We start from the raw sequence: 16663 nt of genomic DNA, 5'->3' as shown, positions 1-16663 counted from the left end.
TGCTCTTTATCCGTTTGTTTGTCCTCGTTGTCCTCTTGGTGACCATCAGAGTCCTGAACCAGTTCAGTTGCAGCCGGAGTAATTACCCTAACCTTTGCACTCGTCTCTCACTTGATTGGGACCAGCTGGGTGGTGAACACACTCTCCTTCACTTTCTCTTCTTCACACAAACACACACACACGTTAGACAAGGGCATTCTTGCTATTAACCTCAATCTGTAAGTGCCTCAGTGCAGCTTTGCTCAATCGTAAACACTTTAATTGTCTGTCCTGCTTGTTAAAGTGTGTCTCGATTCCCCTTCATTTTCTAGTCAAGCACAGAACCAGGGATATGAGATGTGTGTTTGAAAAGATATGCATTTACATGAGTTCATTGTTTAGATGTGGCATTACAAATCGTGTAGCTTGGATTCTCTTGTGGAAGAAAAGAGAAATGTTGAGGAATGTGCTGGATTTTGTGCTGACATTGATGGAATGTGACTTCACAGATGTTAATAATGCTGTTTTATTTGAATTTTCTTTTAATTTTAGGAGTGTTTCTGCACAGAAAGAAAATCAAATGCTGTTAGGTTTCAGTGATAATAATATTTTTTTTCTGATCACTAGATAACAATAACAAAAAGCTTAAAAATATTTAAACGTAGAATGAATTTAAAAATGTGATTAAATGGGAATAGTAATTAATAATGATCAAATTATCATTTATAATTGTGTGCAATATCAGGGTGTCTGCTGGGTCTTAAAACGTTTTAAATTTCATAAACAAAATTATAGGTCTTAAAAATGCTTAAATTCACTGAAATGTTGTTTTGTATGTCTTAAATCATTTTGAACGGGTCTTAATTTTCCTCTGGTCAAGTCAAGTTAGCCAATCAGGCTGACATCCATCCAATCACCAACAATCCATCTTAATAAAATCAGGGAAAGAAATCTAAAAACAATTATACTTTCAATTACAGTTATCTTTTATTCATACAAAAACTATTTACAGAAGTAAGGAGGAGTAGACATAATATTCATAAATAGACGTGAAACATAATGTTTTATACCAGAAATGCATTAGGTGGAATTGTTGTTGTACTCAATCAATTTGGACCAAAAACCAACAAATTGAATTTTGTGATTATTTATGTAATTCCCTCTACAATAAATATACATTTCACAATATTAAACTTGTCATTTAAAAAAAAGAAATATTATGTTGAAAATAGTGTTTACAGCTTTCTTGTTTTAACACATTAAAATATGTTGCTAAGAAATTGCATTTGCTTTGTTTTTTGGCAAACCAGGCCATTAAAAATAATCATTAGTGTTTACCCTGTAGAAGTTCAAATTTAATTCATAATGGTCTTAAAAGGTTTTACATTTGACTTAATGAAACCTGTAGAAACTCTGAATATGCGCTCCTAATATATGTTCACAAGCTCCACGTCTCCATTGGAAATAACGAACTTGCACGTGCAAAAGCCACAATATGTGAATAGCCCCATAAGCAGCTACGCTTCTCTTCAGGATCAGAAGATAGCTTCAACTCTGGTCCTGCACAAAAATTAGGTTTAGGCTGAGTTTGACCGCCATGTTTTTTGGCACCGGTGTCCTCTTTGGTGACGAGTATTTTATAGTTTCTTCTATTCAAGTGCTTAAACTAGTTGTTCGAGTTAAAAGCAGTCGAAAATTATTTAGAGACAAGCTGCCTTTCCACTGCACATGACCAGCGACAGACAGAAAGTCATTCATTTCCAATGGAGAGAAGTCCGGGAGCTGTGTGGAGTTCCAATCATCTCCGTATGCAGTTTAAGTATTTTAACTCCTGCAACTAGGCCGTATGTGATCGGCCGACCATATGTGATGTATTCCAGTGTTGTCAAAGCAGGTCCATGTGCACGGGCTAAGAAATAGTAGTTAAGAAGTTATTTTTTTTAATCAGATAAAAAGTCTATATTAAAAAAAAATTATATTCATAAATGAATAATAAAGAATATATTTTTTATGTTGTCTCCACATTCCATCCAAATTTTTTAGTAGTCTATGAGCTTCTAGTATTCATTCATTCAACCATGGTGAACGCATGGAGAATAAAGGCTCTTGCATTTGCACTCCTTTATTTTGGACACCGAGAAAATCTAAGTATGTAGAGCAATTACATTGACTTTAGAAACTGTAATAAAATTACAGTACATACATTTAAAATGTAATTCGTTACATTACTACGTCTCCCCAAAATTCTATTAGAATACAGTTATGCATTACTGTGGAACGCATTACACCCAACTCTGGTAATAGAAATGTAGATAAAGTGATCTGCTAAAGAAAAACTTAAAATAGAAACAGCCTAAATGAATTTTTTATATCTTTTAAACTCAAATAAAAGGTTTCTGTAAAGAATCATAATATAGCTTTGTTAGATTTACATTTATTTTGATGCATTTCAGCCTATTAGAATGCCTTTTCAGTCTCAAAATTAAATATCTCGCTCTCCACTGTCTCATGTTTGGTTAACATGATATGTTGGACCGTTTTGAACTTTAATTGTAACATCGACTCATTGACTTCACATATGCTCCATGCCGATGAAGTCCACTTTAAATATGCCATTGGGGACAGTGCCAAAGTGAAAGGCAGGTCTTCCAGGAGCCTGGAATCGCTTCCTTTTACATATTCAGAGAGCTTTTTTCAATACCGGCCCACTTTTTTTTACCTGTGCATGTCCAGCCACTCGTGCTCCCTCTGATCCCAGCCTTAATTAGTCTGCCGGTCTCAGCCGTCAATCATTCAGAGCCGTCTGTGGAGACAGTCATTGAAAAGCAAAAGGGAGAGGCGGCCATGACAGGAGGGCAGAACCTGGCATCCGCTCTGCATCACCAAACAGCAAGTTTTAAAGGTGAAGTGGGGGATTTCAATGCCACTAGCATCAGCAGACGGAATCGCTAAAATAATGGCTGCTTTTAAACCAAGCAGCTCTAAAACTTCCATTAGCTCTGGTGAAAATGTAAGCTTTCAGGAGCTCTTTCAAGAACTGGGAATATTGGAAATATTTCAATCAGTTATAAACATATAATCAGTTTTATGTGCTTTTGTTTTGGTTAAATGAATATTGCAGTGACATCCATCAAACCAGTATCTGCTACTAAACCGTACTAACCAACCAAACATTAGTCTCAGCCTTAGACATCACGCCCACAAACCGCTGGCTGAACATCTGATGCATATGGCACACAAAATTAGAAACACTTGAGGAGTTTTGGAGTCGTCATCTGATTACAGGAATTCTACAGAATTTCCACGAAATTAGAGTTGCATTCTTTAATAGTCTGCCTGGAAAACACGATGGCAGACCCTTATATGGAAGAAACAAGTCATTATGTTTATAGCTATGACACAGCGCTTATCGTGATCGTCTAACTTTAGATGCCTTAAAACATGTCCACGATTTTTACATCTTCATATGTTCTATTCTAGGAACATTTTGTTAGTTTTGTGGCCATAAATGTGACACTGAACAAAACATGAATGGCTGATTTACATGTCAGTCATATGGCCTCTGGGCTTTAAAGTTCATGTGATATACTGTAAAAGAATTACAATGTTTATTTTGCTAGGGCACATTGATATTCTATGGGTGAACAATTAGTCCATGCAAGTTAATTTACTGAAAAAAAAGTCTTGGTAATCTTCAATCAAAGTCTGACTGTTTGTCTTCATATTTAGAGTGGCAGTCCTACTTTAATTACATTATTTTCTACCGCAATAATCCTAACCATGCAGCACTTAAGGCTGAATTATACTTCTGCATGAAGTGCACGCATATGGTCCAGCTCAGCATTTGTGCGTTCGCATAGCCCTCGCTGTGGCTGATGCTGACACGCATCTCTCAAAAATGTAACCACGTGTGGCGCAAGCTCTGTGATTGGTCGGCTTGGTACCCGTGATGAACATGGGCAGTGCTGAGAGCCGCAAGCCCAGAGCGAGTATTGGCAAGTGTCTAGTTCAGTGACTTTTGTTTTGTGTTTACCGTATGAATAAAGTTGTTGCATGTCCACACTATGCTATCCAAACTGTGCTATCACAGTATGCTATCCGAACTGTGCCCAGGTGCGTTTCTAGGTTTGTCTAACAACGTGTGCCAAAAGTTCAGTTGAGCACCTGAACCCGAAACTGAAGACGCAACGTCACTTTTAAGGGACTGTTTCAAATGGATTTATTAATCATTTTTACTTTTCAATGAACGCAAACTGTCATAGCTTATTAAAGACACAAACTCCTCACTGCACGTCAGCTGCACATTTAGCAAACCTTCTAATACCTGAAAAGTTTGAGCGTCGAAAATTGTGGATCTGTTCGGCACTGTATTTGAATGCGTGTTACTGCATCCAAAACGACTAAAACGATATACCTAAAGCAATCTGCACTGTGCTGACCGAGAACGCTTGTCTTTCTATTAAACTGAACGGTTCAGAAGTGCAGACAATCGCGCTTCAGCACGGTTCAAAACAACTGTACCTAGTGTGATTTCACCCTATGAGAGAATATTGCACAAAAAGAAAGCCCAACCCCCTACGCAGTAGATTGTTTCAGTTGAAACTACTGATAGCAACAAAATGAAATGAAAGTCCAGGAACTTTGAAGAACAGTACAAAACTTTTGGATTGAGCCTGAATGTCTGGTTACAGGCGACTAACTAAACCTCAACCTGTTGTTACAGAGATGATCTGTAAATGGTTAGAGAGTTAGATACCTTTAGCCCAGACTAACACCATTGATTGCGTCAGTGTTGTTTTGTTTGAATGGTCAAAATTCCTCAACCAAACATCAATGATTTTGAATGTGCTGCAGAGCTACTTTTCAAGGAAACTGTCCTTTGAATGACTTTTGGTATATTGCAGGAACAGACAAATATTTTAACGCACATCACCTTTAAGGCAGAATTGAATTACGAATATATGAGGGAATATTGTAAAAGATGGATGAGTTAGCTGAACTTGACTGTGATAAAAGTGAAACATGCTGCAATCAAGGGTCAAACAGAGTTTGTTTGTAAGATGGGGAGTATTCAGGTGTGATTTGGGGATTACTATTAACTCGGCAGGAAGTTTCATTGTAATGCCCCTTGGTGTAAGTAGGGCTGCTGGTTCAGCACTTGTCTGCTTTTGTTCTGACCTGCCAGTCATGTTGCTTCGCTTCTTAACACAGAGAGAAGGAATGACAGACTGGTGCCGCTTATCCAAACTGTAATACACCCACTCCCTCAACATGAGTATAAACATTGTTCCTGTTCATACTTCCACTGCACTGTGAGTTCACTTACAGGTAGCTCAGGTTGAGGTAGTCCTGAGGTAATTTAGAGGAAATGTGTTTGGTTTGGCTCTGGCTTAGAAAAGAATCTCGAAATAGAGGAAATGCCATCTGAGTCATGCCCTTAGTTGTAAATCCAAGGAAAACAGCGATAAAGATACACAAAACAACACTTCCTACGCAGTTTTGAGAAGAGCTGTTTTGAAGTGTGAGTGGTGGTCACATGGCTAGGCCTCAGTGGAGCCAGATGTAGGCAGGATGTTTTGAAAGTGTGTACTTATTTGTGTATGAGAGCAGAGAAGACTAGATTTTTTAAAGTATGTGAGTCACATTTGGAGGACTTGTGGGGACTTGTGTGATGTTCCAGTGTTTGGGGTTGGTTAAGGTGATCAGGATGACTAGAAATGTCCAGGCAAGTATATGTGGAGCAAGTTGGAGCTGAACTCTGTAGGATGTTGGACATGAAGATGTAGGATTGGAGGTGGTGTTATGTCTGCTTCAAATGAAAATAGGTAACACTCAGGTTTCGGTTTAAGGGTGTCATTGGAATAGCCTTGTAGGCAATGCACCGACCTATAGTGCCATCCAGAGTTTGAGTCCCGTCTTGTGAATCTTTCCCAATCCCATACCCCTTTTTTCTCCAGCTTAGTTTTTTTTTTAATTGCTGACCTTAAAGTAGCTAGAATCACTTCATGTACAACAAAATTGAAGCATAAAGAACACATAGCAGAGGTATGCAAGTAGCAAGTTTTTTTTTGGATGAGAACTCAAGAATTTCACACATAAGTTTCTATGAATACTTTTATTTAATGTTTTCAAATTAATTTTTGAATTAAATTGTGTTTGTTAAAATGTATTAGTTGTGATTAAGCCAGAGAAAAAAGCTAACAATAGAAAGACTTGCATCAGCCTGTTCCACTAATCACTGATATTTGTGTGAACATGCAAATTCAAGGAAGCGTGTCATGAGGCACACTGCATTCTTCTGAAATCACATGACTTGCTTAGTCAGAGCCTGCTGCCAAACTCAGCACAAATATCAAGTCTGTACTGAAAGACTGGGATTATTGTTCTTGTTAATAATATGACCTTGTGGATGAAAGGGGAGGGGGAACTGGGATAATCATAATGAAACTTGTCCATGTGCCAAAAATTCTCCTTCCTGACAAGACATCCAGACGGATCACTCATGCATTCTGAATCAGCAGCCGGAAAAACATGTCTCCTGTTAACGGTTAACACCAGACGCTCACACACATACACACAAGCATAATTTAACACACTCCCCCTAAAGTAACCTCTAATCTCATTGCAAACCCTGCACGCTGGAGTTCTGACAGACGCTAAGTAAAGAGAAAAGACCCGTCACTGCTGCCCTGCCTCATGTAGTGTCTCTGGAGTGCCGTCATTAAAGCCAATAAGAGCTGTAATATCCGCTAAACTCTTAGCATGAATTCTTTATGAGCTCTGGGCGTGGGATCGCAGTGTCTAAGAGACTCCTGCCATTCGATTTTGCTGTGGAAATATGTGCTTTGGCAATCTAAACATCACAGTCATTTATGTGGATGTCCACTCCAGAGGATTGTCACCATGTTTATGCGTGTTTCTAAGAATTCTGGGCAGTGTTTGTTATGAAAATGGTGAGGAACAGTCAGGAAGCATAGGGATTATTTCATATCCCCTTCCTCTCTTAGATCATGAAACTCATAAACGGATAAAATTAGCTCAAGAATGTTCATGCAAGGAGCGACTGTGATTAGATCTTCCTGTTTAACACAATAACTTTACATGCCATTCTAGCCATCATAGGACTTGTTTACAGGAAGGAGGACAGAATTGTTTGGCCCAGCTTCTGAGGTTGTACCCGTAATTCACTGAGCCGCCGTCTGTTATGCTGGAATCAGGCCGCCCTGCGACTCCTTTGATGAGTGTTTGACTTCAGCCTCAATGTTTTTAGGTCCTGCAGAAGTGCTGAAGGGATGGACGAAAAAGAGAAATATAAAGGAGTGCAGGGGTGGAGGACAAGCCTCTTTAGAAATGCTTCGCTTGTATCAGCGTGTCAAATCATGCAGCCGTCTGCAACCCCACTGAGGGAAGGCTAGATCGATTTTTCTTTTAACTTAGTCTTTGTTGATAGCCCTTCTGACTAGTGCTGACTTAACTGTAGTATAATGATGCATGCCAAAGAATTTCAGGTTGTATAAAGACGGCAGTTTTCAAGTGCATTTTTTCATTAGTGCTTCATTTCAAGGCAAGGATCTGTATTTGGCAAATAAGAGTGTCTAGGCGAACAGAAAATTGTGTCAGATTCTAAGTTCTTAGAAATGTAATATTTGTATAGATGTATCTTAATTAGAAGAGCATTTCAATTACTGATTATATTTTGGGAAATTAAAACATGCTTATCGTTTGAGAGGCTTGTAGATACAGACAGGTTTGTTGACAAATTTTGCAAAGGATTTTACACTTTGCCGGCTTCTAGTTCTCTGCAACTCTCACATGGTCGCCCACTGAAAGTACGCAGGGCTGTACCCGGTTAGTACCTTGCGACCAATCTGGGGTCTGTGTGGGTCTTAATGCCCCAGTATACTGACGAGGACTCTATACTGCTCAGTTGGCGTCATCTTTTAAATAAGACGTTAAACAAAGGTCCCGACTCTCTATGGTCGTTAAAAATCCTGGGATGTGCTGCAAAAAAGAGTAGGGGTTTAACCCCGACATCCTGGCCAACCTGCCCACTGGCCTCTGTCTATCATGGCCTCCTAACCATCCCTATATCATGATTGACTTTATCACTTTTCATCGCTCTGGCGTAATATGGCTGCCGTCGTGTCATCCAGGTGGATGCTGCACACTGGTGGTAGTTGATGAGATTACCAAAAAAATGTAAAGTGCTTTGAGTGTCTAAAAAAGTGCTATATAAATGTAAGGAATTATTAGTAGTAGTAGTAGTAGTAGTATTACTCGTATGTGATATATTTCTTGTTTTTTCTGTTTTTTTTAAGAGATGGCGTGGAGGGCCCTGGCAGCTTTCTCTCTACTACTGTGTTTTGGCTCATCTTGCTGTGATGATGCTCAAGAACAGTTCTCGTCTCCTACCATCATCAATAATGTGGTCCAGGACCCTCAAACAGGCCGAATCTACCTTGGAGCTGTCAATGGGATCTTTCAGCTGAACCACAATCTACAGGAGGAGAGCAGAGCAGACACAGGCCCTAAGAAAGACAACCCACAATGCACTCCACCTATCACTGCGCAGTGCACCGATGCGAAGGAAATGGACAACTTTAACAAACTCCTTCTGGTTAACTCCGCCAACGGCACCTTGATCGTTTGTGGAAGCCTTTTCAGGGGCATCTGCTCTTTGGTAAACCTCAACAGTGTGAATAAACCGGTGTACTACAGTGACACCAAAGGAGAGAAGACATATGTTGCCAGCACTGAGGAATCTGTCACTGTGGTGGGGGTCATTTCTTATTTTAAGGACACTACTACTAATGCTAACCTCAGTGTATTTCTAGTGGGAAAAGGCTATGGAAGTTCGGACAGCTCAAAGCTCATTAGCACTCGGTTGCTGCAGGAACATGGAGAAATGGATGTTTTTGAGAACATGGTTGAAGCTTCCACTGTTCAAACGAGTGCGTTTGTCCTTCGGTACCACCACGATTTTCGCTACACGTTTAAAGACAATGGCTACATCTACTTCCTGTTCTCCCGCTCTCCTGGCACTAGCGACAGCACGAAGATTACATTTATAGCACGCCTTTGCGAGAACGACCATCATTATTATTCTTACACAGAACTTCAGCTCAACTGCACTGTTAACACCGAACAACAAGAGAACACATTCAACAAAGTCCAAGCAGCGTATCTGGCTAAACCTGGAAAGGATTTGGCTCAGAATATCGTCCCGTCAAATTTAAATGATAAGGTTCTCTTTGGAGTGTTCAGTGCAGATGAGGCGGACGGGCGTTCAGCATTGTGCATGTACCCGCTTAGCAGCATTAATGCCAGGTTTGAGGAGGTGATTGAGTCCTGCTACACAGGAGAAGTTCTGGAGGATGACAAACCGAAGACTGTTTATTCACCCTACAACTCCAAGAATGAAGCCATATGCAAGACCAAAAGAGATGTGAGTTGTTGAGTTTCTTCAGCTCTGCTTCTCTGTTTTGTGTTTTATAGCTAGTCTGATTGTGGTGTATTTTTGCCCAACAGAAGAACATGGTAAAGGCATATATATGTGGCGCAGAGTTTCTGCCATCTCCACTAGCCAGTAAACCTGAGTATGCTTTAGCCGTCAAACCTATCTACACCAGGAATGACATGCTGACAGCTGTAGCTGTGGCGGTGGAGAACGAACACACTGTGGCATTCTTGGGAACCAGTGGTGCAGACGTCTTGAAGGTGAGTCCCATTGCAAGGTCTGCTTTCTGTTCTTTAAATTTCACTTAAGCCCTTGTGGTTTGACTGGCTGTGGTGGTAGGAACTAGTGGTTAAAGATATGGGCTGGTAACCAAAAGGTTGTCATTTCAAACCCCAGAATTTATGATTTATGAGGTACAGTATAACCACTTTAGCAGTGCGTTCTACTCTAGGACTTGATCTTGCTGTACACAGTATTGGTTTTTACTTGTGTGCGAAATAAATTAACTAACTTTTTCCTTGCAGGTGCATCTTGACCCAAACCACACTGACTTTTACAACAGAATTCCAGGGGATCGTGCAGATGGTGCAGTAAACAAAAACCTTTTGTTTGATTCAACTTTGAATCACCTGTACATCACCACTGGCAAAAAGGTTTGCTTATGAACACATTCACAATGTATAGATAACGTTAGGTCAACAGGATCACCCATTGGTTAATATTTATTTGAGAAATGTAGACCTGACAAGCTCAATGGATTTCTTTTCTTTTTTTTTTTTTTGCAAAATAGCACAAATGCCTAGATATTTCACACAGCTCTGTAAAATCCTTAGACGCTGTAATCTGCCACATAAATGTGATAGCAGACTGTTGTCATATTCTTTTCACCAACCACAAGACTTTGAGGTGCTCTCGTCCTGTCAATCATTTTACACAATTACACAACGGCTGTATTAGAAGCAGGACTATGATACGGTAGTTAAAGTAGATGCCACAAGCTCCTTCATAAGCAGTGTTAGTTTTCATACACATATTTGATTTTACGAACCAATGTTTCTTAGGCTACATGCACATGACTACAGTGTAGTCAAAAATACTGTCACCTTGTTAGTAGAACAGTACCTGTTTAGGTGTAATGACTAATATGCATTTTAACTTTTGGATGTGTGTTCACTTTTATTTGTAATTTGAAGTAAATTTTGTACAATTTGATGATAAAGTATGGAAACACTTGAGCCAAAACACTACTATGTACTCCACTATTGTTATTTATATTCATTTGAGCTTTTAGCTCATTTAATTGACACTGCCCTAAACAAGTACTTTATTTAAATTTCCGTCTGGGGGTTTAGTGCCTTACTCAAGGGAATCACTTCAGCCATGGTATTGAGTTGTATATTTTATTTACTCTCTCCACCAACAATTCCTGCTAGTGCCCGGACTTGAACCTGTGACCTTTTTAAATCCCAAGTCCAACTCTCTCAAAAGTTTTTATTTTCAGTTGTTTGCACAGACATGACAATGGCAGATTTTCCAAAAATGAATTTTCGAATGTATGTGTCAGTATGTGCTCAGTCCCAAACAATATCAGGGTGTCTGCAGGGACTTAAAAAGTATTATAAGTTGATAAATCCATGTAGAGGAATTTAAGGCCCTTAAAAATATTAAAAAGTCTTAATTTTGCAAGGTATTACATTTTATATCATTTTTGATTATGTATTATATGTGCCTGAATTAAATCTGTGAATATCAGGATTTTCATGTTCATGAAATCAATGAAATCCTGTTAGATTTGACATCATGCTGCTTTGTTTACTGCAGTAACCAAGCCAACACCATTATTTCTGCAGTTCTATATGCACCAACCTGCGAAATTAGCTAGATTTAATAGGTTTTTCTACAGTATATGAATAATGTTTTAGTTTTTGATTTGTTTCGTACACGAATATTTAGTAAATATACTTTAATTTAAAATTTCAGTGTTTTCGGTTGAAATATAAAGTGGTTATAAGGTCTTAAAATGTATGGAAAGAGTGTTTTCACACCTGCCTTATTTAGTTCAGTTGAATCGCACTAGAGTTCGTTTTACCTCTTGGTGCGGTTCGTTTGGGCAGGTGTTAATGTAGCAATCGCACTCGAGTGAGCACCAAAAAGCAGACCAAAAAAGCGTACTGAGACCTCCTTGAAGAGGTGGACTAATCCAGCTGCCATAGTTCGATGCTCTGTCCTATCTTATGGGATGTGGATGAAAAATATTTGTTGACAGCACTTCACCAACAATTTTAAACAGAGAGAGAGAGAGACGATGAAAAACATTACCTGATGGACCATTGGGAATATTTCTGGAAGATGACCATGTCGTAGTTTAGCTAAATTAATTCATGCTTCCTCCTGAAGTGACTTGTGATGCTTCTTCGCCATTTGCAAAGCATTGCAATATTGCCTTCCAGCTACAGCCGCGCTTCATTCTTGAAATGTATAATTTGTCTAAATTGATGTACACTAACTATAAAGTATACTATGACCAGGGATACAGTCAGCCAGCGCAGTCATCCCTCCATAGTAAAAAGCCACATTTTTTGTCTGCAGATTTGTTTACTTGCGGAAGTTAATTCTGACCAATCAAAAAGCAGTTTAGGAAATACATTCAATAACATCTGGCCAATGAGTGATGTTGATTTTGTCACATGACTGCTTTTTGGTTCTTTTCAACTGGTTCGAACCAAAGCTATCAGTGTGGTGTGAAAAAATGCTAAAATGTATCACTTGTTGTTGTTGTTCTGGACCAAACGAATCGAAGTCTTAAGGGCTTCACACATCAGAAGCGCCACTCGGCGATGTGTGACTCAGGACGCTGTTCATATTTCTGCCATGCCTCAGAGTGCCATCTGAATAGTTACTTTTAAATAGCATGCCTATGTGCGCGTCTGGTGTGCGACACGTTCAGCTGTCATGTGTGCGACGGGTCGTGGCGCTGAGCGGCGCATCCAATGTGTGACGCCCTTTAAAAGGTATTGAATTTCACTCTCTGATTCTTGTATATACTCTAAATATAGCGTAAACTAACAGACAAAACATAAATTGTAAGATAAATGGCCTTAAGAAACAACATATTACCACAAAGTTTTAGTTATCAGGTACAATTATATTCATTCGTTTCATGTCCTTTGGGTCCTATAGGTCCGATTTGCTGTTGTTCTTTGAAAGTTTGTGGGCAAACAGTATTACGAGTTATAATGCCAAATAACAACCTTCAATCACAGATCTTAAACTAAAGGGACATTTACACTATCTTCATTGTTTTGCTTTTGTGTTTTTCCCTGTAGATCTCCAAAGTGTCAGTGCAGGCCTGTGAGCAGAGAGAAGATTGTCACTCATGTGTTTCCCAGCGGGACCCATATTGCGGCTGGTGTGTGTTGGAGGGCCGGTAAGTCTGTTAAGAATGATTTTATCACCAATCAAACCATCATTTGGGCATTCCAGTCCACTAAAAGACTGGACAACTAATAACACACTCCAACAGATTTTGATATTTCCAGTGTCAAATAAAGACACATGCCTCCTTCGGCTCATCTTCTTTAAAGTAAAATTTTAGAACAGGAAAGTGTTTTGATGTTTTATTTTGAAGTTCTTTATTCTCTAATATATGTGTAATCTATGTTTTTCTGATTTGGCAAATGCTCTGTAGTAGCGTCGTGTGCAGTCCAGTTAAAGCAAGCGCAGCACGGCTCATTACACACATTTGTCTGCTTTTCTGTTGCAGCTGCACCAGGAAAAAAGATTGTCGAAAAGGAGATGGAGAAAACGCCTGGTTGTGGAGTCCAAAACAAACATGTGTAACCATTCAGTCCTTTGAGCCCCCCAACATCAGCTGCAAGAAAACAGATAGTACACAGGTACTAAAGCAGAACATACACAAACACACACACACACACACACACACACACACACTGTGATACACTTTCAAACTCTAACCTCTTAAGGATTGACTCAGTATTGATATTTGCTGGCTGTAACAGATCCAGACTGCGAATCTAATCCCTTTTTCATGAGCTGACATGACAGAGCTACTAAACAAGGCACCTGAAACTATCGCACCAGACCACATGAGCGCATCATGCATTTCTAATACGTCTCAGAAGAAGCTCAAGTGGTCATGGCTGATTGAAGAAGCTTCCTGGATCCGTAATTAACTTCCTGAATCAGTTGGAAAGAGTAAAGGCTGTGTGACTTCTGATTCATTTCCTGAGATCAATAGTATTTCATTTTTTCATAATGCACAAGTATTTGGGTCCCACAGTCAAGAAAAACCTTGAAGTATTGTGGATAGAAAAAAAATCATTTTAAGACATGGGTAACATAAAAATATAAAATAAGGAAGTTTATTATATGTATTTATATGTATTAATTCTGTACTATTTAAATGTATTACTACTACTAAAATGTGTAGTTATGTTAATTATAATATAATAATAATAATAATATAATAATCGTGTTGTGTATTGTATTTTGTATGTTTTAGGATTGTTGAAGATGAATGTTTATTATTAATATTAATAATATTATTATTATTATTATTGTATTTTTGTATGTTTTAAAAAGTTCACCCATAATAATTGTATTTTTGTATGTTTTAAAAAGTTGACCCATAATAATTTTATTATTACTACTTCTAAAGCATCAATAATACTACTAGCTACTACTAATAAAAAAAAAAATAATTATTATTATTTTTATTATTGTTGTTGTTGTTGTAGTTTTTTGTATGTTTTGACAAGTAGACCTTACTATTTGTACTACTACTGCAGTAATAATAATAATAATAATAATAATAATAATAATAATAATAATAATAATAATAATAATAATAGCATTGTTAACATCTTTAAAAATTGCACATTAAAATAGGGCTGAGCAATATTACAAAAAATATATCATGATATCATGTTTCATATCATTCGATATTGATAATTATTTAATATTTTTTTAACAATACATTTAGGATTAATAGGATTTTATTATTTAACTTTTTTTTTTTTATTTACCAACATTACGGTGGCAAATAGTTTTATTAGGCAAAAACAAAATTATTTAAAATGTGTGATCTCTTCCTAATAAATTAAACATAAGTGTTAAAGAGACTCTTAAACTTTATAAATAAAATGTTACAAAGTGTGCGCAATGGTAAAGCATAATACTGAGCAATCAAAAGCAAACTTTGAGGTATGAATAATAATGATACAGTAAACATCAGACTCTGTCATCTACACAAAAAATGCGTCCGCGTAACTTGCGTGCCGCTTACAAAAAATGTGTGTGTAGCTTTTATGTGCGCACCCTGCAAGTCGCGTGCCTCCATTGGAAATGACAAACTTACACCCTTACACAAGCTTATTGCCACTGCTTCCAACGGGCGCGCTCAGCAGCCACATTTTAATACAACTACAGTGCTTCATACTGAAACTACATACCAAATCTTTTTTTTTTATCATTATTGATAATGGTGTTTTTAACGACTGATGCCAATTTTAACGACCAGCCTAACATTAAAACTATACATTTAATATCCATTAGTAAATTCATAGACATTTCATAAATACAGTGTGTAAAATGTTTGATGAATATATCCATGTTTATTCTGCCTTTTAATCTTTATTTTCTTCCATCAACTCATAGGTGGTGATCAACATCCCGTCCCTCCCGAGCATCAGCAGTCCTGACAGGCTGGAGTGTGTGTTTGACGGCTACAGGAGTCAAGCAAAGATGGAGGACACTCGGGTGACCTGCTACCTCCCCAGCTCGGACTACATCCCACCAACACCCGAGACACAAGGTGACGAAGCGTCCTGATCCCCGTTAACTTTAATAATCACCCACTGTCAGGCTATCCTCTCGATGCCTGCTTTACCTCTTGAATAAACAGATGGTGTTTATTCACAGAATGCCTTAAAATGACGTCAGGCATGAATGACTTTTCATGTTTGTAATTTGCTACTGTTGTGGGTTTTAATTTGGGACTGACCAGATTTAACTGTTACACTGAAGATGAGGTTATGAACAGATTCAGAGGTTTAAATTGTTGATTCTAGATGCTTTTCTTGGAAATAGAATCCAAGTTTAATATTGGCAGTGTAATTTACTACTGCCTACAATATGAATTAGTGGGTAACTGATTTGGAAATTTTAATCGCAGGTGACAATATTGAGAAAGCATTATAGGCGATGGGATGATATGAAGTTCATATTAAAATAAGCTAAAAATAAAATTTAATGTAAAAAACAATTAAGTGTAACTTTATATTATTTATGTTATGTTAAAATGAATGTTTTGGGTCAATCTGGCCTCCTCTGTAGCTTTGTTCCACTTTAAGAGCCGGCTGTAACAAATGGGGGCTCGTCCGGGAAGAACAATTTTCATAATTCAGAAAATTTTTCAAATTAAATGATCACTTTTTGTGCTTAATATTTATGAAATATTCTCTGAGGTAATTAAAAAAATATTCACTAGATAATTTGCCATTTCGTCACCTTGGAATTATAAGGTTCTTTCTGCGTTCTGAATGATTTTGAGATATTGAGCTTGAAAGTTTTTGCATTCCATAGCAAACAGTACTGTATGTGTGTAACATTTGTTTTTTAAATAAAAAGTCCTAAAATGTAAACAACTAAAAAAAAAAAAAAACATCATATAATGTAAATAAGATGTCATTTAATAAGAATATGTCAATAACTCAATTTTGACAAAAATGTCAGATAGAGCCTTATAATTCTAAGGTGACGATTTGTTAATATTATTTCTATTTTTTAATATGAGGAATAATTATGGCTGATTGTCTGACATGAAGTTTTATTACTTTTTATTTATTAATTATTATTAAGTATAGTTATTAAATTTAATGTCAACAAAAGTTAAATGTAACTTTATATTATTTATGTTGTTTTTATTATCGTAAAAAAATGATTTGTCAGCTATGAGCCCTTGTCTCCTTTGTTGCAGTTTAAATTGCGGCTATAAGAAATCCAGACTCGTCCGGGATGAGATATTTTTGTAATTCAGAAAATTGGTATATCTAAATTAAAAAATTTTGTGCTTAATATTTATGAAGTATTCTCTGAGGTCATTAAAAATCTTTACTAGTTAATTTGTCATTTGTTAATTATTATTATTTTTATTGATTATTATTAGAAAGCCTTGTTTCCAGTTGTCTGATATGAAGTTGATATTAA

The 16663-nt window shown here is 37.4% G+C and overlaps 1 protein-coding gene across 4 annotated transcripts in view; it reads left to right on the top strand.

Moving 5' to 3' along the window:
- The window catches only part of plxnb2a.1 (plexin b2a, tandem duplicate 1), a 175349-nt gene that overhangs the window by 129444 nt on the left and 29242 nt on the right, over positions 1-16663 (top strand). For 3 of the 4 annotated variants that reach the window (XM_009300284.4, XM_009300283.4, XM_073946285.1), the window contains 6 exons: positions 8298-9424; positions 9508-9696; positions 9961-10089; positions 12763-12863; positions 13200-13332; positions 15113-15269. In XM_009300284.4, coding sequence (XP_009298559.1) covers positions 8300-9424; positions 9508-9696; positions 9961-10089; positions 12763-12863; positions 13200-13332; positions 15113-15269 — 1834 coding nt within the window. In that variant the 5' untranslated portion in view covers positions 8298-8299. 4 annotated transcript variants of the gene reach the window in all.

The sequence above is a fragment of the Danio rerio genome, chromosome 4, assembly GCF_049306965.1.
Source record: "Danio rerio strain Tuebingen ecotype United States chromosome 4, GRCz12tu, whole genome shotgun sequence".
NCBI lineage: Eukaryota > Metazoa > Chordata > Actinopteri > Cypriniformes > Danionidae > Danio > Danio rerio.
This window is presented reverse-complemented; position numbering and strand designations above follow the sequence as displayed.